Here is a 27,921-nt window from a genome sequence, read left to right as displayed (position 1 = left end):
CAAATGACTAATCTCATCCTTTCGAAGTCAGTCGACACACTTCAAGCACTACAGCAGCCAACCACCATATAACAGACCTATCTCAACGTCTCCCTACCACGAACCAGTGAATCACTCTACTAAAAAGCAAGGACAGTTCATGAAGTTACGAGGTCGTTGAAAAATTCTCCGATAAGGAGTGAGCCTTCAGACTTCTGTGGCTACGATCGCGAGCACAGTGCTCTGTTAAAGGGCCCTAACCTTGCAGTCACTTCTAAATCTTAACACTTTCCGGAATAATTCAAGAACGCGCAGCAGGGGGACGCTTTTAAAACCGGTCTAAAACTATTAGGCAGGAAATGGTGGAGCAGGGTTTCCGGCTATATTCCTGAAAAATCTCGTTGCCACGAAGACGCCCTTCGTATCGATTCGCGTTTTATTGCTTAGCCTCTAGCTTCAGCAGGTTATCCATAAGGTCCAGTTTACTTTTTACAATTTAGTAATATTTGATCAGTATTCCAAATTTTCGAAGCACAGTGTCCTGCTTAGTGACCAGGGCTCTTAACTTCGCAGTCACTTTTAAATCCTAACACTTCCCGGAATAATTCAAGGCCGCGCAGCAGGGGAACGCTTTTAAAACTGGTCTAAAACTATTAGGCAGGAAATGGTGGAGCAGGGTTTTGGGCTGTATTCCTGAAGAATGTCTCCCGAGTTGGTCCCGCCGCCGCGCCGCGAAGACGCCCCTCGTATCAGGTACCCGCGCCACGAACGGGCCCTGCTTTATCTAAATGACGTGTTTTCGTCCTTCCTTATCTTGAAGAGACTCCAATATATTCGGCTCTCTGTGCGTCCACAGATACACGCGACAGGACGCTGCTGACCCGCTATTAACATTCCGGGCGCGGTTTCCCATCTCGCGTTTTTCCACACAATTTCTTTGACGCTCGGCTCGAGATGCGAAATGGCCGCAACATCGAACCCGGAAGGATGGGCTCCTTTCGTTCGACTCGCAATTCACTCCTTTCTAGGCGAATTACACACCTTAGTTTCTATTTACACGATAGATTGGCTCCGGGCTGAAAAAAACTGGCTAAAAAAGAACACGCTCGAGAAAAATGGTTCCAGATATGGACACTCTTTCGAACGAAATATGTGGTACACTTTTTCCTTGATTTGTGTGGATTATCCTTACCATGCGGTTTTGGAATACTTCGTAAAGCACGATATACACTCCGGGACGAAAATTTCTGTTTCTTAAGCATTAGAAATTCAATTTTTTTATACACATATTTTTAGTATATCTTTCTCAACATATATGAATGAAATGAAACAAAGCTTCATTAACTAATTTTTATTGAATAAAGTAGAATTATTAACGAAATATAGAGGTACAGAATGATAGCATACTTAATGAAAAAATTTGAAATAGCATAATTAATCAATAAAAATCAATGCTCAATATTTTGTAGGACCTCCTTTACAGCTAACGACTTTAATAATTCGGTTTGGTAAATATTTATACAATTTTTTAATACTGTTTTGGCTAATAGCCTTCCATTCGTCCAAAATGCACTATTTTAAATCGTTAATATTTTGGACTTGTCTGCTATTTTCGTACACAGATCTGGCAAGATGTCCCCAACAATTTTTAATAATATTGAGGTTGGAGATCTTGCTGGCCACTCCAAAACACGAATAATTTTTGAAGAAAAGTATTTCCTGACAGCTTTCGCCGCGTGGACTGCGACATTACCTTGTTGTAAAATGTGTTTATTTGCAGCAATTCTTACAGCATAAGTGTTTACTTGTTCATTTATCATTTCAATATACCGTTCACTATTCATTTGTCCTTTTATAAATTTGATTTCTGTTTTACCCCAATTTCCAATATCGGTTCCAATTATCATACAGCCGCATCCCATTTGGCGACGGCGCACAGTGGTCTGAGAGCGGCAGAAAACGGCAAAAACCCTAGGAAAGCTTTATTTCGGGGAAAAACTCGACAAAAAATGATTGTAACCGTTCTTGATCACGAAAAATAATAAATACATTAAAAAATAAGTAATAAATTAATAATAAATAATAAATTTTACACTTAAATTGAATATAAAATAAATTTAAAATGAAATATAATTCAATTTAAATTAAAGATAATAAAAAATGATTCCTCTCCATATAAAATAACTACTTAATTTAAAAAACAATAATTTCATGTCAATTAAAGTAAAATGAAATAATTTTATGGAAATTTATTATGTACAGTATACAGGTAAGGTTTATTTACATTTTGGTCACGAAAAATAGTAAATAAATTAAAAAATAATTAATAAAATAATAATAAATAATACATTTTACACTTGTTTTTACATACAGTGGGTAACGGGTTCGCACAGGTTCTTTTAATAGTATGCATTGTGAGAATTGTTAACACAATTTTTAAAATATTTCCGATGATCTGACAAAAAATTGTTCAAACGAAAGTTTATCAGTGTTCACTTTTCTACAAACTTCAATACAAAAAATTAAAGAAGAATCTCTTTTTGTATAAAAAATGAAGGTCATCTCAATTTTTTAAATATTAACATATATTTTTTACTTCATAATATTTTAACTGGTATCAAGACGAATCCAACGACCTATAATAATATAACATTAAACCTTCAAATAACGCTACAATAGTTTTGTCAACGTTTCGAAACGTCAAGTGTTCCAGAAAGCAGAGCGTTCTTTGACGCGTTCTCACCGACATTTCATGAGATAAAACCCAAAGCCGCAGGTTACCGCAGATGAACTTTGCATTTATTGTTTACTTAGACATCTACAAACGTTATTTTTCCATTGGCACCTTGGCGCAGTTTGGCGCAAGAGAGATATCGTCTTTCAAACTTCATTAACGTTGCTCTTTTCCCCGTTTAATAGCATTATCTGCAAAACTACTCGAAAAAATTAAAAATAAACCTTTTTCGCGATTTACTCCGGGTCTTCGTACTTGAAGGAAGTCAGAAAAGAAAACATTATTTACATTACTATTTTTACAGGCGCATACGGTTTCTTCAAACATGCGCTTGAATTTATGCTGAAAACTAGGTATGCTTAGCATGGTCAACTTTATGACGTTCTACAACAAAGTGAATTTGGATTTTGAACTGATTCATCCTAGAAATGTTTGAATTTACTCTCTTACTAGTCAAAAATATAAAAAATTTGGTTTTTTAAGAAACTTGAAAATATGGGGTTTTTGCCGCTCTCACTCAGACCACTGTGCGGCGCGGCGCGGCGCGGCGATAGTAATAGCCTACGCCGTCTGAACCATCCAATTTAAATCTCTTTTCGTCGGTAAATATGACACTTTGCCGCTTTGTCCTCATATTTATATGCTTTTCGGCAAATTGTAAGCGGAACGCTTTCTGCTCCATCTTTAACCAAGGTTTCTTTTGCAATTCTCTTCGCGCTAAGTGCTTGCATTTTTGTAAAACACAACGTACGTTCTTTCCGTTAGTGTTTACGCCAACACTTTCGGCGATTTGTCTCGCAGTCATCCTCGAATTTGATGCTGTTCTCAATGTTGCACATTTTTCACGGGCAGTTAAACTTTGTGGGCGCCCAGAACTCTTAATTTTCCCGTAATTTTCAGGATTATTTAACAAGCTCATAATAACTTTTCGGCATCTATTTACAGTTTTTGATATTTGTGTAATTCAATCTTGTTCTTCCTTTAAGTTTTTTCCTTTCCTTAAGTTAGTTCTTTTCCACGACCCAATCTTAACGATTTAGTATGGTGTTTTATTAAATAAGCACGAAAGAAGCTAGTACCCACTTTATCAATTAGGTTTTTGCAATGAATGTTTGCTCTTCAGTAACTTCTGCACAACTGACAAATGTAAAACTGCTATTTGTGCTATCATTTTGTCCCGCTTGTGGGCCCCCAATATTTATTTCGTAATTTTTAATTTATAAAACACACGTGTAATTTAGAAGACAGAATTTAATCAAGTAATTTAAAACAGTTCCCTATAATTGATTATATCCTTTAACATCTATTTTGGTTTGGCGATAATCAATAACGACATGTAATTTCGTGTAGCTGTGCTTTCCCATTTTTGAAAAGTTCGAAAAACGGTGCAAACGACACAAAAGATTTTCTGATGTGCACGGAAATGATGTTGTGAATTATGGACTGGTGCGAGGATGCCTCATGGACCTAGTATGGAGATTTACAACGATCAAATCTATAGTCTAAGCGAAAATAATTGATGTTACATTGCACAAGATAGAGGAAGTGTTGGATAGCGTAATTATTGTTACTAATTTTAGTTGTCGGTTTTGATCGTAAGAATTGATGAGATGCCAATAACTTACCTCCACTTTGTCCGTCTATTCTGAAACCAGGTCTTCACTTGAGCATCGGTCATCTTCAAGGATTTTGCGAGAGCTGCTCTCTCGGCCGACGCTAAGTATTTCTGTTTGTGAAAACGTTTCTCTAACTCAGCGATTTGCAATCTGGTGAAGCTTGTCCTCGGCTTCTTTCTCTTCGGCGGTGTCCTGTTTTGGTAGGGATGGCCGATCCTCCTTGGAAACGCTCCGGCTACTGTTACAAACAACGATAGAGGTGGTTAAAGATTTGCAATCTCTCATTCTATGAGACGATTGCATAAGTTCGTGCCCGATTTGAAAATAAAATTCAATGATTAAATTTTAAAGAATACAGCTTTAAAAAGAAATTATGTAGTCACAATTCTTTTCTACAATTAGTTTGCGACATGTATGAAAATTAGGCACGATTTTATGCAATCATCTGATATTTAGAACAGTGTTTCCCAACGTGAGGCCCACGCCCCACAATGGAGGGGGGGGGGAGGGCAATTTAATTGTTAACGGGGCAATTAAACAATTTCCTAGTGATTTTTTCCTAAAACCTATCATTCAAGTTTCTTCGGTAAAGAATTCAATTTCTAAATATTAAAAGTTATGTATATGTTACGTAGGGGGCATACGAATTTTAGAAAGGCTTAGGTGGGACATCGCAAAAAAATGGTTGGGAAACACTGAATTAGAGTCTTACGGAGACAATGCACAAAAATATTTTTCGATTATACTTCGATATTTTTAAGGTTTCCGTAAACTAAATAAATTCAAAGTTATGTATATATATGTATATGACTAAAAATATGAAGATTTCAATAATAATTTCAGTTAATAACAATTGTTGAATGATATCGGCGCTACGGTTCGATCGACGTTTCGGTCACTAATTTGGACCATTTTCAAGATTGAATTGAATTGCGTCTGTAAGAAAATAAAATAATTTCTATATAATCACATACAATTTTCAAAAGGTAATAACTATTAAATGTTTAAATGTAAGGAAAATAAATTTTTCCACAATATTTCACTCACTTGCTTAGATGATTAAATATAATATTATGAGAGTCGTGAGACTCGTAAAACACGTGTGTTCACCATGTCTGTTTTCACTTATACTTATACTTATACTTATACTTTCAGTGCCAAAATTCATTTACAAGTCTGGACAACTATTTCGGTATCCCATTTCGCGAAGACGTGGCACTGAGAGTGTTAAAGTTGTGTCGTAAAGTCAAATTTCGAATACAGATATAATATATGGAAAAAGGCATTAACATATTACTAGACCGTGGATATATTCATACAAAATAAACATTTTGTACATCGATTTCAAGAAATAGGAACTGCAAAGACATTTATTTCTCCTCTTAAAAATTTTAGTAATTGTAGAGGGAAATGGAAGGAACACAATTTTTAACTTCGGGTCTTTGTTTGGACTAGTGAGGAGGCAAATATACTAAAAATCCCACTCCCAGAAGGTGAGCGGGGTGCAGGGGGGCACGTAGAAGGTCCCCTTTTTCGGTTTTCCGCGTATATCTAGGAAACTATTAAAGCTGACAAAATGTGTCACAGGATTGATTTGATTCAGGTTTTCGCTATCTCGCATAGTTTCCGAGATATCCGCGCTCAAAGTTCACTAATTGTGCTGAAGAGTTAGCTAGCCAAGTAAGGCAAAACACGTGAGGCAAAAATTTCTTTTTCACAATTAGTGAACTTTGAGCGCGGATATCTCGGAAACTATGCGTCGTAGCGATAAGACCATTCTATACAAAATTAAAGCTGATAAAATGTGCCACAAGATTGATTGGATTCAGTTTTTCGCTATCTCGCATAGTTTCCGAGATATCCACGCTCACAGTTCACTAATTGTGTTGACGAGTTAGCTAGTCAAATAAGGAAAAACACGTGAGGCAAAAATTTCTTTTTCACAATTAGTGAACTTTGAGCTCGGATACCTCGGAAACTATGCGAGATAGCGAAAAAGTGAATGCAATCAATCTTATAGCACATTCCGTCAGCTTTAATTTTGTGTGGAATGGTATTATCGTTAAGACACATAGTTTCCAAGATATAAGCAGAAAACCGAAAAAGGTGACTTCTACGTGCCCCCTGCATTCCGCTCACCTCCTAGGAGTGGGGACTTTTAGTATGTTTACCTCCTAACTAGTCCAAACAAAGTCCCAAAGTTAAAAATTGTGTGTTCCTTCCATTTTGTGTTCCTTTCATTCATTGACTGGACTAAATCGTATTCTTCAAATCTTCTATTTTCACTTTTTCGTGTTTCGTATATTCACTTTTGACAAGGATGCATAAAATCCGCAGTCTACTTATGACCTACCCTAATATATGTAGTTATTTATGACTCTGTCTTATTATTATTATTAATTTTTATATTATTATTAATATAATATTATATTATTATTAATTTGATGTATTCTTAAGAGTTATTACTTATATATAAAAAGAAAGCAATGTAGTGTTATATTAATTCGATTTTTAAACTTAATAAATTGCATACTATTAAAAGATCAAGGATCACATATTACTGTGTGCATAGACGACCATATGTTGGAGAGATGCAACAACATTGTTCGTCATTAAACTAATATTAGTGCTAATTAAACTAGTAGAACAAAGCACGTATGAGAGACAAATAGACTTCACCTACATTCGATAATTAGACGGCACTTAATAATGAACTAACGGACGCAGAAATGGAGGAAAAGAAAGCAGACAAAATTTGAAGAATTTAGTAGACAAGATTTAAACAATTGTAGGATACAAATTAAGCATCCAATGATCAATATATAAATGCGAAACAATGTTTTATATGTATGTATAATCATGGAGCAGAATAATTGAACTCCAAAGAATCGATATTCGGTTATACTATGTATGTATATGTACAGAATAGAACAATGTAACTATCCCAGTTACAATAAAATTAGACTTTGACGGTTGACTGAAAGGTGAAAGCATTATCTAACTTTCAGTAGTACAAGTTCTTCACAATGTGGGCTTCTGGTCTCTAGATAATTCTCCGATTAATATTAACAGTGACAACACTTGCTAGAATGGTGACATTTATTGTTGGTGTTCCAAGCTGCAGAATTATTAATGCTCGGTTTTGAAGGATACAATACTGGAAATTCGTACAAAGATCCCGATATAAATGGGTCATGAATAAAACAGAACTTTTATTAGTTTCTCACGCTAATGATTTCCACCGCTGGCCGCGTCTTTCCTGACACGTTTCTGGGCAACTAACAATAAACTTGAAATTAACACAATTTCGGAGAAATATTCAATAAAATTAACCCTCATACTCCCCTCGGTAAATAGTCGCATAAAAACTCCTAATATAATACATAATTTACCCAATTTTACAAGATTTCAAAAGACAAATTATATTTCATTTACAGCATCACATTTTTAATTGGAGCACGGAGTTTCGCAGTCTCGAGAAATTGTTAATGTTTAAACAGCCGATGATTTCGTTAAAACAAATTGCAACATAATCATTCTGGTCTCATTTTAAAGCTACAGACTTTTACGTTTACTAACCATCGTTCAGTTTTGCCGAAGCCAATTTCGCACGATGTAACAGGTGGAAAACTGAAGACAGATTTTCTCCTGAAAATTCTACCAACTGAAACGTCTCTAAAAATATTGAAACATTTTTCTCATGAACAAATCTTCCGTAGATTTGTAGATCAAAGCCCCCCTTTACAGTGACACAAAAAAAGTTAATGTATGATTTTTTAAATCGTTTTATTAAATATTTTAGAAGGATATGTACATATAAAGACCCAGAGTCTAGCGATTACTATAAAATATTGAACCCGTATCTTTATATCACAAACTTTTAATCCGACTTAAGATTTTAGTTTTTTTGTCAAGCTAACTGCGTTAAGGACATAAAGAACTGTTATTATTAATTATTATTAATAAGAAGAGAACTGGCGTCTAGCGTCAAACAAGTAGTACTCGCACGCCCAATCGCGTAATGCATTTATCACTGCCGCATACCATCTATTGGCATATACTGTAGAACTTCGATTATCCGGGCCCCTGATGTTCGAATTCTTGCGAAAGAATTAGTTTGCGTTAAATCAGCCGATAGGCTACACGATTTACTACACACTTCAATAAGGATTAAGTTCAGCACTGAAACTATGTTATTGTTGTATTATCCAAACAATCATGTGTCACTAATTATATAAGTATCATGTTTCGAAGCATTAGATCCATGGGTTTGCATATCGCATTAAATGCACTTTCGAGCTTTAAAATGAGCTAAAATGTATTGCTGTACTATTTTTTGTAATGAACTTAGTTCCAATATTGACAATGTCTCGGGAATCAGAAGTTTATTTATCAATTGTTTTTTGGATCCACTGTATGTTGATTGCAATGGTGTTCTTTGATCAATAAGTTAGTTAACAAAACATCAGAATAACATTTTTTGATGCTTTCAAAAAAATGACTAAACGTCTGCGCAAGTAGTGCTATCGACCTCCAAAATGAGATGATACTATTGGGTTGCCAAGAAAGTAATTTCGGTATTTTAAGGTGAAATAAAACCGAATTTCTTTATTCAAACGATGAACTAATCAATAAAATATTTTCTTATTTATTATTATCGGCAAAAGATCACCGAACAAATGGGAAAATATCATTAAAGTTCATAAATAAATATCATTAAAATATCATTAAATATTCATTAAAGTTCATTGCTCGAGTAAAAAAAATCGGGCTATATTTCACCTTAAAGTACCGAAATTACTTTCTTGCCAGGCTAATATTTTTCAAACGAAATTGTCGATACCGACGATTTCTCGAGAATCGGAAATTTGGTGTTCAAACATTTTCTGGATCCGCTGTATGTCACGTGCTCGCGTACGACGTGATAGCGTGTGATTTCTCGTGACGTGAGAATAAATGTGTTTTCTACCTTAGCTGTCAGGTAAGGGGAACAGGTTCGAACAAACTAAGAGGAAAAAGAATCGGTGAAATTCCAGAATAAAATAGCAAGGTGGAAATGATTGGGCACCGTTGTACATGGATTACTTAGGATATTGTGCGCCTTGGGCAAAACTCGCGCTTTGGGAAATGATTATAAAACCGTAAAAGCGGGCTTACGAGTTACACAGAACGATTTACTCGGGCCGGTGCAAATTGTAACGCCGTCTTTGTAGTCGGCAGCGGGGCAGGTGCATTGCGATTTCAGTGGAAAGAGTATTAATAAAATTACCGTTAGCCAGATAGGATCGCGCCACCGCCATTACCGGACAGTGGGAAGCCTGCGTGATCAAAACGAAGCTTTATCGGCCACTTATGCGAAACTAGACGCGTAAATCGCGGTTAAAACTCGTTCGAGATTTTCTTATCGGGACGCCGTTCATCCTGGGCAATTATTGTACACGCTGTTAGATTGGGAACGGCCTGCAATACGATTTGCGAACATGGCGACCGTCGTTTACCACCGAGCCAATATTGGAACGGCACATCCATGGTTGTTGTACAACAATATTCATTGCACACATCTTGCAATTTTACTAAGTATGTGTCCAATAAATAAAACGCAAATGGGTTTTTCTTTACTGACAGAATTACGGAAGAAAATTTTTAATTTATACACAGTATCTCACGAACTCTGTCCATCTGAAGCATCTTCGTTATTTTAAACGATACGCCAAAAAAGTTTCAAATTAAAGTTATTAGATTTAAAGCAATTCATAATAATAAAGAAGATATGAAGGTCACTTTCGTGTTTTTAAATGGAATTACTTACTTGTTATGCTCGATTTCAATAAAATGGTAATTTGTCCTAAATTTACCATTTTTTAAATAATTTTACTTCGTACATCGAGTGTAATTATTATTGCGCTGTTTGTTGACAATGTTTTTGATGTCGTAGCTTCGAGATAAAAACAGAGAGTGGTATTTCGATAAAAATGAATAATAAAATGTTTTAGAAGTTTGCAATATTCTGTAGATATGCAAGATTTCAAATTAAATTGTTGCGTTTTTAAATAATGTGGGTGATCAAATTATTAGTGTTGTCAAATATATACTTACAACTTGTGAAAGTGAATATTTCTTTAAAAAAATATTCAGTGCAGAGTTATATTTAAAAATTGGTTGTTTCAATGTAAACGCGCCAATTCGTCCAAATGGGTCTAATAATTTGATCACTCATTGTATTTTATTTTCATATATTCGTACTAGAAATATGATCTAGTGAGAAACGCAAGCTTTATGCACAAAACTGTTCCGTTTGTATTTTGTAAAGTCGATTTACTGTCTCCGAAACGAAAGTTTCATGTGTACGAAATCAATATCACAGTTCTTACTCCATTTGCGAACGATTTTCTGCACTGCAGTTTAAATTAGGCTATTAAATATCTAGCACCAGTGATGGGCAGGTTGGTCGGACATGATTTCTTCTGGAGAACGATATCTAAAATAGCTTGAAAGATTATTCGTGGAATCTGTCGATTCTGTGAAACTATTTTTCATAGAATTAGGCTACGCGTTACCCCGGAGACAGTTTCGTGGAAATGTATTCAAAAGGCGTAATAATACTAATAATGCATTCGGATATATTGGTGTCATTTCACAAATAGATGATAGTTTTTTAAGAGGCAAATAAATTGTATGGCAAAGTGAATTGTGAATCGCAAAATATCTATGAGAAAATAGAAAATGTTCTTTGCCAACTATACATATAATTGATTTTTTATAATAGCAATAGAATAAAAATAACATTATTTGTATCAATGTACACTGTAATTGTATTGATGTAATATTTAATTATCACCTTTAAGTTTTAAATATTCGTGTGAATCACTTAATTTTTGAATGAAGTATGAATAATTAATTCGTAATAAATAGAGTATCGAACAAATATTTTTATTGACTATTACACTATCACTTGTATTTACTCTCACACTATTAAGATTATCTTCATTTCGTTAAGACATATTAAGATATACATAAATGCAAAGGTGCAATTAATTGTTCCTCTTTGCGTGAAACATGAATTCGCAATCTTCATAAATATGTAGTGGACACTGGCGAAAGTGTTAACAAGGAAATCGTGTAACACAAGGAAAGTGTGAAAACGGAAATGGATAAGCTGCATATGTTTATGCGATATCCGGTTTTAAAAACAAGTTTCCAAGGATTCGTATCAAATATAGTACTACTTCCTTTTTAAATAATTTCATTAGACGCATTATACTGTAATTCATAGCCACAAATATGCCACAGATATAGAAACATCTTCAGTCTGATGATGAGATTAATCTACTCATGATTCCACATGAGTCATTCAATTTTATAGCACGACAAGAACCATAATAATTTGTTCTCATTAGTGAAATTTTAACCCTCGCATGAAACGTTCTATCGTTCTCTATGTATGTTTTAGTCTCTTTCAAGCGTGACTATCGACATCATTAAGCGGTTATCAGTCCTAGTAATAGCACATGAATAACAGAAAGTGCATTTAATGCGATATGCAAACCCATGGATCTAATGCTTCGAAACATGATATTATGCCAATAGATGGTATGCGGCTGTGATAAATGCATTACGCGATTAGGCGTGCGAGTACTGCTCGTTTGACGCTAGTTCTCTTCTGTGTGTGGTTAATAATAATTATAATCTTATATCCTTTAACGCAGTAACTTGACAAAATATCTAAAATCTCAAATAGGGTTAAAAGTTTCTGATATAAAGACACGGGTTCAATATTTTATAGTCATCTTTAATAAGGCTTTTACTGCGTGTACAGTTTGCAAATTATTGCAAAGATGGCAGTACACTTTTCATAGTAGATTTATGAAAATAGCTACATGTATGCTTCCGAATAATATAAATTACGCATCGTAAACGTAAAAATAGGACTTTTGAGGGAAACTTACGGCCTAGCGCATCTGACTGCTGAAAACCCCCATGTTTGCATTATCGAGAAATGAATGAAACGAGTCTTCCCTCTTAAGGGGGGCAATTCAACAATTTCCTAGTGATTTCTTCCTAAAACCTATCATTTAATCCTTAGCACTCGAATCGTGACTCTGAGGCGCCACTAAAAATTGCTGTACCTTACTCAAAATATTGTTTAAATGATTAAATATATCGGTATCTAATCAATGACTAAACATTTCATATCCATAAAATTTCAAAAACATAGGGAATGGAAATATTCTAGCGAGGAAGAAATGTTTCATTTTCGAGCTCAAATAGCTCCGAGTGCAAAGGGGTAAGTTTCTTCAGTGAACAATTCAATCTTTGAATATTAAAAATGATGTATTGGGTATGGGAATAAGTTTCCGCCCTTTTGGAGATGTCGTTGTACTTAAGTACCGATCGCGTATTTGATGGAACGTAGTATGTACATGTTTTTGAAAGGTCTATGTCTAACAATAAGCTTCAAAACGCACTTAGTGGCAATTGTTTCGAGCGTGAACAGCAGTCAATTTTTCGCGTCAAAAATGTCGACTTTTGTTCCAAGTAAGCAGTATTTGCGGGAAGTTGTGTTGCATTATTTTGTTTTACAGAAAGCTGCCGCGAAAACGCATCGTTTGCTCGTGGATATTTACGGGTCGATGCTCCATCAAATACAACTTGTAAAAAATGGTTTCGGCGGTTTAAAAACCATGATTTCGACGTAAGGGACAAAGATCGCGATGGTGCGCCAAAAAATTCAAAGATACAGATTTGCGAGCATTACTTGATGAAAATCAACGTCAAACACTTGAAGAACTACAATTATTACGTTTGAAGCGAGCATTACAAGAAAAACGACCGGAATGGGACAACATACACCAGGCGTGGGCACAGGTGGAGCCCCTCAAACGCCTGCTTCCCCCACCAAGCTTCCTTTCGGTGGCGCTCCTCGTGGCTCCGATGCGCGAGGCCTGCGCACTGCTTGCGACAAGCGAAACGCGTCCTTCCTACATAGTAACGACGGATGCTGGTGGGGGACAGTGGGCGCTACGGTGGGGACAGTTTTGCCTCAATTGAGGCAAAATTGCCCACGCCTGACATACACGATAAGCCGATTCTGTTACATGACAACGCTAGGCCACATGTCGCAAAACCAGTCAAGAAATACTTGGAAGGAGTGAACTGGAAAATTTTGCCCCACGCGCCATATTCGCCGGACATTGCTCCTTCAGATTTCCACTTGTTCCGGTCCATGCAGTCGGCCATATCTGGAGAACAGTTCACTTCCCATGAAAGTATCCGAAATTGGCTCTATGAATTGCTTGCATCGAAACAACCAGATTTTTTTCTTTGAGGAATTCGTTTATTACCTGAACGGTGGAAGAAGGTTGTAGATGCCGATAGAGCATACTTTGAATGAATTTACTTTCCATTTGAATTTCTGAATAAAGAGCTTCTTTTCAACCAAAAAGGGCGGAAACTTATACCCCCTACGTAACATATATTTCGATGAAATTTTCAGCATGTGTATAACTAACATAAATCTACAAAACATATATTTTAAATTTTCATTAAGGGCCCTAATAAAAAAGTTTTAAAAATGCCTTTTTTATTTTTGCATGTAACTTTGGAAATTATAATTTTTTGGAAAATCTTTTTTGCATATCATTTCATAAACCAGTGCTTCTAATTGATTATAAAAAATCAGGTCGCGTTTGTTACAATTATAAAAAAGTTATTCTGTTTTAAAGGGCGTTCGAATACTTTCGTGTATGTATGTATGTATACAATGTACATATGTTACGTAGGGGGTATAAGAGTTTTAGAAAGGCTTACATGAAACATCGCACAAAAAGGTTGGGGAACATTGATCCAGGGCTTTTGACTACTGGAAAACCCCATCTTTGCATCATCGAGAAACGAGAAGGCGCATCCCGCACCCTCGCAATCCTGGAAACGAGTTTACCCCCTTCACACTAACCTACTATCACCAGTCAAAATGACCGGTTCCAGATTTTTTATTTTACGATAATTGATATAATAAAAATAATTTTATAAAAAATGATTGTAGGTATAGATTGCTCTAGTGAAGCACATATTACAATAGGAGCTGCACAAAGTCTAAATAAAATCAATTTTGTCATTTTTATAAGGGAACATGTTACTTTTAAGGCTCGGTAGGTTTAGTGTTAAAGAGTAGTTAAAAGTGTCCGGGTTTCAGAGGAAAATGTCCGGGGTTCCTATGCCGGTCATCCTGGGTTCGCGATTTTATTAGATGGCAACCCTAGTAGCAGCATATATTACACTGGAAATGCACGTTCACATTAGAATATGCAGTTAAGGATCGCGTGCACCTAAATGGCATTTGAAGTAAATGCATTTTGTATCTTCACAGGATCAGTAGGTCGCATTTTAATGCCGCGTTTTCGACAGCATTAAAATGACATCCCCGTCCACCGTATGTCGTAAAAGGTGTAACACGAAATACCGTACACGAACGATTATTGAAAGAACCGATAAAGTTAAGGGTACAGAGGGACGATACGAATATGGAACGTCGTATAATAAAATTGTGTGGAATAAAACTGTGCGTGGAAGACCATATAGGGCGTATCAGGAACTCGCGTTACGATTCGAGTGGTGACGACTTTTTATCAGAAACTTATTATACATATGTTTTGGTGTTTATAGTATTGCGCAATTGAGCATGTTAAGTGCTATGTAAATTACGAACATTTCCTGAAAACATAATTTCTTTAATTGATAACAAAAATAGATCTTACTAATGGTGACTGTTCATTTTTCAGTAGCGCATTTTTTATCTTATGCTTTCATTTAGCTAATTGTAGTAGGTTTTTACATATGAATCATGCGATTTTTAACACTATCTTTAAACACGTGTTAAGTACTTTGCAGATTTTTAACGTTTCGTAAAAATTGCATTTATTTAATCCATAACAAAAATAGATGTTACTAATAATAATTGTTCGTTATTCAATAGTACAATTGTTAAGTTAGTTCTGAAAGACACACGAAGACGGTAACTATTGATTTGTTGATGAATATTTTGAAAGATTGTTACAATAAAAGACAATTTAATTTAATTGAAGAATTCATTCCTCTTCGTTTGTCATGGTTTATTTATCTGTTGGTTACAGAACTATAACCACAATATTCACTAATTGTAAGAATTAATCAGTTAAACGACTGAAAAGGAATTTAATTAATTTAATATAAGTAGTTAAATAATAGCATAACTAGGTCTATTAAATGCCTTTTCAAACGATTAACTGATTTACTCTTAGTGAATCTTGTGGCTATAGTTGTCCTGTAACCAACAGCTAAATAAACCATAAGAAACGAAGGAATGAATTCCTCAAGTAAATTAAACTGTCTTTTATCGTAACAATCTTTCGATATATTCATCAACACATCAATAGTTACCGTCTTAGAGTGTCTTTCAGAACTATTGTTTTATACAAAAAATGTAAAAATTCCAATTTTCTCAATCTATGTAAGTACGAATTTTACGACTGTACGATTTGAATTATTCGCTTCCTCATTGTAAAATATTTCCATTTTATGATTTTTTCATTTTATACATATTAAACTGATGCAATTTACTCGCGCAATACTCAAATGTTTGGTAATTTATCTAATATAAAACGTAACAATTATTTTACATTACTGATATAGTAGTATTTGTGGAGCCTCAAAGTCGTCACTCGAGTGCTAAAAATTAATCATTATTAGACTGCGGATCTTTATGCATTTAAGAAAAAATTGGCTGGGTGAAATATAAGACAATAACAGCTTAGAAAAATTTAAGAGTGTTCTAACGTTATTTTTAATGCAACAAAATGATTAAGGGATGAAATCAATTTTTATTTTACTCCTGCTGCCCACGATCAATGCAGAACATTTTTATTTTGCATAAAGATCCGCAGTCTAATCATTATTCTTTGCACGATGGAAAATCTTTAAATTCGATATCAGCACAATTACTTTACCATTGTTGTTCTTTCCATCATTGTACGTGTGTAACAAGCGGGTACAGGTGTAAATTTTACCGGGATCGGCGCTGAAGGGTTTGAAATTTTACGATAACCCTTTCAACGATAACTGATACATCAGCACCGGAAGCTAAGCCCTGAAATTAATGATTAGTACGATAATGATCTCACCGGCGCGGCGGGCGGGCGGCGCGGCGCAGCTACGGGGTGGGCAGAAAATGGTGGGACGTGGAAAATTTCCCGTGAAATTAAATTTGACACGTAACTGCTCTCTCTCGCAGTTTGCCCGAAACCGAGGAATCATCGTTAAAGGGTAAACGACCATCAGGTGGATATTATTCCATTATCCATCCCTCTTCCCGCTATCCGCGAGCCTGTCCTTTACCGATGCTCCGCCCTTGTCCAAAAATACCCGGCAGCATGCAGAAATTGCGAACGAAACATGAAATAATCTCGTCAATATTATCCGGTCAATTACAACGTAAATATAACCGAAGAGTGCTAATTGAGACACGGATTGCCTTTACACATATTTAGATTGCTTTTATGCATACAGGTGGATGTATGTATAGTAAACTCTATTTTTGGGGGGAAAAGGAAGAATCTTAGTTGCATTAACCATTTGCACTCCTTTGTTGAGTTTGACTCGACATCGGAGAAAGAAAAATGTAAATGAAACGTGTTTTTACATGTATTTGGTTAGATATAGAATATTTTTATATTTATTCTTTTGATTACCATCTCTTACGAAAGGAATATGGGACGGAATATGTCTTTGAAAATATGTATTATGTAATCTTCCAGCAGTAGATCCTTCTTTTATTTCTTTCCCAACTGGTTCCGTCTGCGGCAATTTCATTTTGATGATCTTGTGTATACAAGAACAATGGTCTCCTTTTTACCTTTTATGAAGAATGTTTTTCCAAATTCTGAGATTATAAAAATATGAGAGTGATCGACAATTTGTGTGCATGAGCATGAAGAAAGTGAATCAGAAGAAAATGAAATTGAACTTTACAGTGATAATAGTGGTAATGAGATTATACATAGACAAAGAAAATGTTCAGGAGTCCTTGGAAAGTGAATTGGATAATATTTTGAATTTACGTAGAAGATGTGCTTGTGTGGTGTGCCTTCAAGTTCTGAAGACGAAAATGAAAGTATTTTCGGTGTGAATTGCAACTACGATGAGAAACGAGCTTCACTTCAGCCTAACGTTTCAAGTTAGGTACCTATTCGAAATACGTAAGTATGTTTTTGACAGTTTACAATTGTAGGATGTGAATTACGGGGTTCACGACAGCGATCGTCCTATCGATGAAGAGTGCCTTTTGAACTGGCGTAAATTAATTAATTTAGTTGCGTGATTGAGTTAGGCCTCTTCCTCCCCTAAGCGAAGCAGATCCCACCCCTATCATTATCTTCTAACCAAAGAAATGAACGTAAGAAGGTAGAAAAAGTGCTGGACTTGTATGCGAATAAGATTGACGCATGATATGTAATAGGTTGGCCACCTCAGATTTACAAGATCAAACGATACGGTCGCAAAATGGCGCAAGGTCCTTTTCGGTATATGTATTTACAAGACTAGACCCCAAGAAGAATATAAATTCCACGTCCGCGCGCGGACAGTTTTAGCGTTAGGCGTAATAGACAAGGGATAATGACAAACTTCTCAAGTTCATTTCACGAAGCCTAATTCGAAGCATCTGTGGGAAACCGAGAAACACCGGCAGGCGTGGAAGGACGAGACCGTCTCGCGCCTTATCCCATGTTCTCTTTCGCCTCTTCTCTCTCCTTTCTCTCTCTCTCTCTCTCTCTCTCTCTCTCTCTCTCTCTCTCTCTCTCCGTCTCTCTCTTGTCTCGTTTCGTTTCGAGACTTTCCTCGACCATGCTAAAACTCTTAAACTGCTCATTGGCCTCCTCGCATTCTTATCCACCGAGAGGCTTTTCTTGCGTCACTCGCTTATTAGGATGATAATCGCGCACCTGTCATTATACTCTCGGTCACATTATCATGCCTTACCGGCACGGTTTGCCGTCTCTCTTGTAATTCATTCCCGTAATTACTTTCGTAGAATAGCCGGACGCACGCACGGCACCGTGATACGGGGTTTCGAATTTACGAATTGGAACGAGACGCGTCGCATCAGATCGACGGAAGGACTTGTTACGATAAATCCCCACGGGTCTAATGAGACGCTGGAAATTATCGGGTCGACGGTTGATCGTTTTTGTTGCATTCGATTAATGGAACGGCTTCGATCGGGTTTTTTCGGCGAGAAACAACGTGTTCGGCCGGTGGACGAAACTCTTCTTCGATGTTCGCACGGGTTTTTACTGTAATTCTTTTCGATTTTGTTTCCAGCAACTGGTTATGATTTTAAGTGTTTTATTTAGAACGTACTTCGAAACAGAATTCCTTAATTGGTACTAATCTTAAATCATTTTTGTTACGAATTAGTGAGTTGTAATAAAAACATGTTCGACTATGTTCGATATCTTTTTCTAGTTATTAATAGAATACTGAATTATGCTCAATCAATTGCCACTCCTTCCCGGCTAATGAGTACTGTAATAATAAGACAGCTGTTCTTCATGCAAAATAAAAATTTTCCACCTGAATTGCAAGAAAACAGAGTGACACAGAAATTTATTTTCTCTCTTAATATGCTCAAGAGGTTGAAAATAATATAAACGTATTTTTAGATTCGTCTATTGTCTTTAATGTTTGAAATTACACCTACTCATTTTTGTCATAAATGCATAAAATCCGTTGACTGGTAATAATAATGAGATAATAATGAGATTGTACTATATGTATAATGAGACTGCTGATTTTATGCATTTATAACAAAATTGAGTAGGTGAAACTTAAAATAATAGACAGATTAAAAGAATTTAAGAATGTTAATATATTATTTCCGATTAAATATAATTGTTAAAGAAAGCATGAACTGTTTATTTGATTTTTATCTATTGGATTTAATGCGAAACATTATTATATTTTCTATAAAATATGTAAGAAACAAATACTCTCTGAAGTTTTACCACTACTAATGGATGTATCAATAGAAAATCAATGTATTGATCCTGATTCTCAGGATGAAGTATAATACAAATAAACACAGATTAAGAAAAGTGTTTATCATTTCTGTTAATATTCTTATATTTGTACACCTCATTGTTTTGCACACCTTACTATCATAAGAATATAAACTTTCTTTTATGTATGAATATTTGTTTTAAACATTGATGTTTCACTTTGATGTTTAAACAAATATTCATAGATAAAAAAACGTTTATACATGTGCTTATATGTATAAATATAAAAACTTAAGCTTTTAATAAAAATTTAATACAATGTCAATATAATCTGTCTATTTTCCATATTCTGCAATATTTCGACTTTAATTTAAAAAAAGAATCATCACTTTATCTCATATTTCGATCAAAAGTTCTTTGACTTTGACACAGAATTCATATCGGTTTGTTCCACTGTGCGGCGCGGCGTACCTTTGTCGGGTCGGAAGAGTTAACTGGTTCCAAGAGGGATTCTCCCCAGGGGGGGGGGGGGATAAAATTTGGACAGTTACGGTAGAGAGCTTTGCGACAGTAACGAAGATAACACAGAGCGACTGAAAGTCTCAACGAGAAAGGGATGAAAGGAGATGGGGGAAAGATTGTTCGTGCGTCCCGGCGATACTCGTGCGGTGTTCTTTTCGTGGTTCGAAGTATCACGTCTCGGTGAAGCGGGACCCGGTCGTTAGCGTGTCTAACAGCAGTCTGCCCGCTAAAACTTGTCCAATGGCTGCAGCGACATTGGCTTGGGAAGGCTGTTACCGCGCAATTTTTGTTAAAACGCCACGGCGGTGGCGACGAGTCTCTGCGGTCGAAGTATTTACCCTGACGATATAACCTTACGACATCGACCGCGGCGCGGCGTAACGCGGTAACATTTCAGGAGCTCTAAAAAGGAACGGTCTTAAGCGGAGACGAGAGGGGCCATTACTTGAATAATATGAAGAACGATGAAAAAAGAATTCGCGCACGTCCAGAATAAAAATATGAGGGCTCGCGCGCCCGTACGGGGTTAGAGAAGTGTAAGATCGGCGGTAAGGGGCTGCAGGCGAGGAGGGGTTGATAGTAACTTTAATCGTAAAGTTGACGGTTTATGGCCGTGCATAAAATGTCTGTAAAACGCGGTTTTTAAGGAGCGGCAAATTATAATTAATCGTTGCTTCTCACTACTAGCTGAATCGTTTACGCTTGCGTTCGCTGCGGGGTCTTGGATTTTTAGTCAACGAAGTTTCGACGGTTTCGGGTAGTTTTTGGTCTGGGTTATTAATCTTTGTAGCCCGATAGTTTTGCCGAGTTCATGTAGCCTAGATTTATTCAAATTCTTATGCACTAATTGTTTATTACATGTTTTTGAACATAGTTCTTTTATATCCACTTTTATATCTCATATCAAACTTTTATATCATTGATACTCTTCTTGGATTTAATGTAAATACATAGTTAATCATTTTAACTGGCTGCTAAAAAATTAGAATATAGGTGGAACGTTTATAACTAGACAACGGATTCTATGCTTTTATGACGAAAATGAGTAGGTGCATATTATTTTCAACCCTGTTTTATTAAGATATCGGAAAAAGGTAACAAAGTTTTGAAAGATTGTATTAAGAAAAAATAAAAGTGAATTAATTGTACTTAAGTGTAAATAAAAATAATGTATGTATTATAAAAACATTTTTGTATTCAAAGAAGTACTCTTCTCATTCTCATATAATATGACTTTTTACTCTAATACTTAAATATTTAGTAATTGATTAGATGCAAACATATTTAATAATGTATTTATATTAAATATGTATTTAACAATATTGTTTGAATTATCGATCGTATGTTTATTAAATGAATAATATGTTGATGTCCTCGGCGCAACGGTTCGATCAATTATTTAAGAAAAAGCAAATTTTGCACGTTAGTTTAAACTTTCAACGTTTCGATCCTAATTTGGATCCTTTTCAAGAAAGTAGAAAAACTGCGTCTGAAAAATATTTTCTAATGTAATAACCAGAAATTTTGGAATATCTGTGAAATCGGATTGTAATTATGTATCAAGATACTGTATTAAATTACTCACTTGCTTTATGAAAATTTTAAACACGGAATTGAAAATGTCTTAGCACATGCTGTTCTCATGTTGTCGAACAAGCTACTGGATCAGAGACAAACAAAGCCAATAGAAACAGAGCCCAACGGGTCAATCGATCAAAACATAAGACGATCGATATTTGGCGGTTATTTCAAACCATGAAAACGTCAAGAACCCAACCTTTATAACTGGTGACCATATGATGAAAACTTTTGTTAAATAAACAATGTGATTCAGATGTTATGTCTATAACGTAATGTAAACAATATTTCGAATAATGGTACAGCAATTTTTAGTGGTGCCTCAGAGTCACCCCTCGAGTGCTAAGTGTGCAAACACAGCATATTACTATAAAATAACGTGACGCTTATATTTTCTGAATTTGAAACGTTTCAAAATTAAGAATAATTAGATCGTCTGGCTTTATGTTTCACATTTTTCTAAATAAATTAAATAAAACGAAAATCGGATAAAATTTGATTCTCTTCACTTTAACTTTTGTTAAATTCAAAATAAAATAGTATAAACTTTAGATTTTACCATTTTTGCAAGGTTCTTGTGCTTACATAATTTGTTAACGACAAATGTATACATTGAATAAAATAAAAATCTTTCGGGACGATTAGTAAAACAATTAAATCAATTCGTTATGTACGCAGGTAATGAATTGAAAATTCTGTTCTGTTTGATCGGTGCACGAAAGAAAGAATTTACATAAACATTCTCAGATTAATTACAACACGTTCGTGCATACCTTCGAACGAAATCGCATCAAACGACGCTCATGAACGATATGCATCTTTACATAATATGCGTGAATACGTCGTGTGTGTAATAGGAATTATAGCAATTTATATTCGCGGAACCGTTAAAGTTTGCGATCGTATCATGCGATATGCAGGTATTAAATGCAATCTAAAGTACGGTCGTGAACGGCCGACACGTTTCAATTAGCACTTTCATCAGCGACACATTGTAAATGTTCGAATCAAGATGCTCCATTTCTATCAGTTTACTTAACCTACTTCGACTTATATGTATACTATATGTATATTAGACTTATACATTATACTCGAAAGTATCATCACGTGATTAAATCCTTTTGTTATATGTATATGTATACAGTTAGGAGCAAAACTAGTCACACAAACTTTAAATCAGAATAACTTTTTTATGAATGGACCAAACCACTTCAATTTCTCTGTAAGGCTAGATGAATTAGTTTAGTAAATGACGTCTAAAAAATATGTTGAAAACATGCATTTGGTCGGAATTGTGAAAAACAATAGTAAAAATTGATTTTTGCGACTTTTTTAGCTGGGCTAATAACGAAAATTAAAAATGTGTTCGGTCAACTTGTATAAATTATGTAAGCTCCGAAAATTTCATTGAAATTGGTTAAATCGGTTTATACTAGTTAGAAACGATCAAAAGTGGTAAAAATTGCAATTTTTCAAGATTTTCAGCCTTTTTACCAGTTTTGATCGTTTTTAACTCGTAAACCAATTAACCAATTTCAATGAAATTTTCGGAGCGTATATAATTTATACAAGTTGACAGAACACATATTTTAAATTTTCGTTATTGGCCCAGCTAAAAAGTCGTAAAAATAAATTTTTACTATTGTTTTTCACAATTCCGACCAAATGCATTTTTTCAACATATTTTTTAGACGTCATTTACTAAACTAATTCATCTAGCCTTACAGAGAAATTGAAGTGGTTTGGTCTATTCATAAAAAAGTTATTCTGATTTAAAGTTTGTGTGATTAGTTTTACTCCTAACTGTATGTATCTGAAATTAAATAGAAGTCTATTTCTTCTAATAATGGATTCAGAATAAACGTATTTTATACATATTCAATTTGTATGTATTGCATCGACATTAGAAATAATACTATTTCACCAGGCATTGAAGTCACCAAACGCTTGATCTGTATATCTACATCTACAATTGAATACGTTACGAGAATTTCTTTTTAAACATTTTTACTGATATTTACCATTCCAAAAGATATACATATGTAGAATGGAATTATTCTAGGTCGGAAGAAATGTTTCAGTTTCGAGTTAAAATAGCTCCAAGTGCAAAGATTTAAGTTATGTTAAGAATAATTTTTTCTGAAGTGATGAAAATTCTATAATGATTAGATAATAATAACAACAACGAAAGTATTAATTTGACACAACCTTTGTGTGTAACGTCTGTGTGCAGCAGTTAAGTGTACTGGTTTAACGATATTTAAAACTTGTTTCTCAGAGAAAGAAATTTAGAGAAAGGAAAAACGACGTTATTTACGATTTATATCAACAGTTTTTACAACACAACGTGAAGGATAACCCAGCTCCTGGAACTTATGCACAGGAGATAGCTCAGAGAAGAATGAATTTTGCATACGAGTCTTTTACGATCGGAAATATTACTTCGTGAAAGTTGTGACGGTACGAAATTTTTCCTTGTACAAGTAAATAATGAAGAAAGAATGGGAAATGTTGTTGAATTTTTTCTCGCGTCTATTTATGTTAGGAGGTCATTCCATAAATAATCTACATATCATTCTGTTCGTTATTATTTACTGCTTTTCTTACACATTCATACGCTGTAACTTAGAAAACTGTTCTCTAGTTTTACTACGTTTTTATTTTTCTAACATTCTGAAGAGAAGAATATATTCTATTACAATTCCACTAAATTGTTACTATGTATCAAATTATAGACATTTTATTTACTGAATCTATTACAAAAGAAAACAGACCTTTTCTCGAATGATTTTCGTACATCTGTATATTACAATCTATATCTAAATTTGCAGAAAGTTCTGCAATCTACTTATAAGACATCTCGTCTACTATTCTCCAGAAGTTTATTTTGCAAAAGTCAAGAAGTTGATTATTATGGTCGTCACTAAATTAGTCTTGAAATCTTCCAAAAAGAATAAAACAGAAATTATTAGCAGAACCACAGTGTTTATAACTTTTTCCTTTTTAGCTAGTATTTAGTTCACTTTGTAATCGACAAAGATAGTATTCCGTGTACAAATTAATTCATAGTCCTTTATTCATGAATTTGTTGACTATTATCAAATACATAGGTACATCTACGGGGTTAGTTTTATAAGTATGTATTAACATAAAAATTTATTTATTAATACTCTGGCGAGTATTTTAATGTAATAAAACGAAAACTGAAAAATTCTTAGTTGTGACGTTTTTCTAGTGCATGAACGATATGTACATATAAATTAAATACGCCAATCTTACATTTTCAGTATTTGAAACATAGTTCAGTCAATGAATGCTCATGGGGGGGGGGGGGGTGTAGAGGGAAATGGAAGGAACACAATTTTTAACTTTGGGACTTTGTTTGGACTAGTTAGGAGGTAAACATACTAAAATTCACCACTCCTAGGAGGTGAGCGGAGTGCAGGGGGGCACGTAGAAGATCCCCTTTTTCGGTTCTCCGCTTATATCTCGGAAACTATGCGTTCTGGCGATAAGACCATTCTATCCCAAATTAAAGCTGACAATATGTGCCACAAGATTGACCCCGTTCAGTTTTTCGCTATCTCGCATAGTTTCCGAGATATCCGCGCTTCAAAGTTCATTAATTGCGAAAAAGAATTTTTGCTTCACGCGCGCGCGTTTTTTGCCTTATTTGTCTAGCTAACTCTTCAGCCCAATTAGTGAACTTTGAGCGCGGATATCTCGCAAACTATGCGAGATAGCGAAAAACTGAATGCAGTCAATCTTATGGCACATTTTGTCACCTTTAATTTTGTATACAATGGTCTTATCGCTAGGACGCATAATTTCCGAGATATAAGCGGAAAATCGAAAAGAGGGAACTTCTACGTGCATTTGAAGTTGAAATTGAAAAATTAAAGTTGAAATTGAAACTGAAGTTTTAAAATTGAAGATAAAATCGAAAGATTGAGATTGAAATTGGAAAATTGAAGTTGAACTTGAAAAATTGAAGTTGAATTTGAGAAATTGATGTTGAAACTGAACAATTGAAGTTGAAATTGAAAAATTGATGTTGAAATTGAGAAACTGATGTTGAAACTCAAAAATTGAAGTGGAAATTGAAAACTTGAAGTTGAAATTGAAAAATTGATATTGACAACGAAAAATAGAAGTTGAAAGTGAAGTTGAAATTGAAAAATTAAAGTTGAAATTGAAACTGAAGTTTTAAAATTGAGGATAAAATCGAAAGATAGAGATTGAAATTGGAAAATTGAAGTTGAACTTGAAAAATTGAAGTTGGAATTGTGAAATTGATGTTGAAATTGAAAAATTGAAGTTGGAATTGTGAAATTGATGTTGAAACTGAAAAATTGGAGTTGAAATTGAAAAATTGAAGTTGGAATTGTGAAATTGATGTTGAAACTGAAAAATTGGAGTTGAAATTGAAATTGAAGCAAAAACACTAACTCGAACAAAGAATGCCAAGGGAACTTTGAGCGCGGATATCTCGGAAACTATGCGAGATAGCGAAAAACTGAATCGAATCAATCTTGCGGCACATTTTGTCAGCTTTAATTTTGTATAGAATGGTCTTATCGCAGTTTCTGAGATATAAGCGGAAAACCGAAAAAGGGGACATTCTACGTGCCCGCCTGCACCCCGCTCACCTCCCAGGAGTGGGGACTTTTAATATGTTTACCTCGTAACTAGTCCAAACAAGGACCCAAAGTTAAAAATTGTGTTCCCTCCATTTCCTTCTACAACTTTTTGTTGACTGGACTAACAAGCGCCTTAAATCATTGAACGAGTTCATCGACCCAAAAACTAACAGAAACACAAAAATATAATTTCTCGAGTAGCATTCTGTTCAAATATGCGCATCTATTTGCGAGAATATTTTATTCGAAACATCTGCTTTCTCTGGTTACTCGACCGTGTCCCAAATTCCTGTTACACAAAGCTCGCAAGTTACAAGATCTCGGTGCACAATGGCGGCACACGTCTCCATCCAAGTTTCCAGAGCATCCATTTCCAATAGCACCCAAGTGAGAGGCAAGTGCGCCAATATGTCCGCTTCCCGGCATAAGTGACAACCGCAATTTTGAGGCGAACCCTTTCGCGACCGGCTGATGGAAGAAACCGCGGCTGACATCGGCAATTACTCCGACGTTACCGTGGCGTTCTGTTCTAACAAGTAGACCTTGTAAGTACCCTTAAGAGGTACATTCACCAGAGTCCTCGGAGCGTGATAGACCGTATTCACCGAGGACGAGAAACACGAAGCAAACCGGAGGAGGAGTTCCCGGTGTTAAGGGGGCAGTCTCGTGTAGACGGATGAACAAATCAATCTCTTTTAAATGCATTCGTTATAACCCTTAAGTAGACTTTCAAAATTTACTCTCAAAATTGATTCAATTTGATCAGCATTGAATCAAAATTGTATGCTTGAATTCTCAGTGAAATGACAATGTTATGACTAGACTATGGATTTGATTGGTTTATAGCTAAACTGAACGAGTATAATATCAAGCAGTGGAAGAATTAAAAGTATTTAAGAAGTAAATTCCTATTTGGATCCTATACGTGTTGCAATTAGTGAAAAAAATGTTTATTTTGCATAATGATCCACAAACCCATTCATTAGACCCAGACATTTTATGTAAAAATTGTTATTTAATTCATTTATTTTATAATATATATACATAATAGGTACATATGTATACTAGAGTACAATAATTTTAAAAAGTTTACATTATAAACATTAATTAAATAGTATAGAGCTTTTTATGAATCCTCACCACAAATTTATACATTCTACACTCGTTTTCCTTGAATGCACTTTGCATATAAACTGTTTACAGTTCTCACGTTACTGAAACTATTCAGTTTCTCTTCCGTGGTACTATAATTAGAAAAACTTCGAACGTAGCAAGATTTCAAGTGTTATGCAAATATTAATAAGTTGAAAATAGAACGACTAAGTTTTTCTATTTTAAGTTGTATTTATTGCGGACAAGACATGTAGAGCCAAGAGAGAAGTGATTAAAACTATAAAAAATTGTTCAGTACGACTAAATAGTAGTTAAACGAATTACAAAGAAAAATTTCAACGTCAGACGCTACCATCACTTTGAAAAAAATTCATGAGAATTGTTAAATTTTGCAGCGTTTACACGAGACTACCGCCTTAAGAGAGGCGTGAGCGGAGTCTCTCTGCCGGTGCTCTCTCTCTCTCTCTCTCTCTCTCTCTCGGGGAAGCAAGAATGTCTTTAAAATGTAATCAGTACAGATCGACGGATCCGCTATGAATAAAACAAAGGGAGCCCATCCTCGTCGAGGATTCTTCCCGGAAACGTAATGGCGGAAGGGATCGGCGGGGAGGAACGAACGAACGAACGAACGAACGAACGAGCGAACGAAGAAGAAGAAGAAGAAGAAGAAGAAGAAGAAGAAGAAGGGGAGCGTGAATTCGCAGCTCTTT

General features: G+C 35.1%; 1 protein-coding gene across 1 annotated transcript in view; it reads right to left on the bottom strand.

The window, feature by feature from the left end:
* The window catches only part of C15 (homeobox protein C15), a 94,315-nt gene that overhangs the window by 20,941 nt on the left and 45,453 nt on the right, over nt 1-27,921 (bottom strand). The window contains exon 2 of the mRNA XM_076442037.1: nt 4,339-4,567. Within this exon, the coding sequence (XP_076298152.1) occupies nt 4,339-4,567 (229 nt within the window). The remainder of the gene's footprint in view (nt 1-4,338; nt 4,568-27,921) is intronic.

Source organism: Lasioglossum baleicum, chromosome 17 (assembly GCF_051020765.1).
Source record: "Lasioglossum baleicum chromosome 17, iyLasBale1, whole genome shotgun sequence".
NCBI classification, from domain to species: domain Eukaryota; kingdom Metazoa; phylum Arthropoda; class Insecta; order Hymenoptera; family Halictidae; genus Lasioglossum; species Lasioglossum baleicum.
The sequence above is the reverse complement of the archived record's forward strand: the minus strand, read 5'-3'. Positions and strand labels throughout refer to the sequence as shown.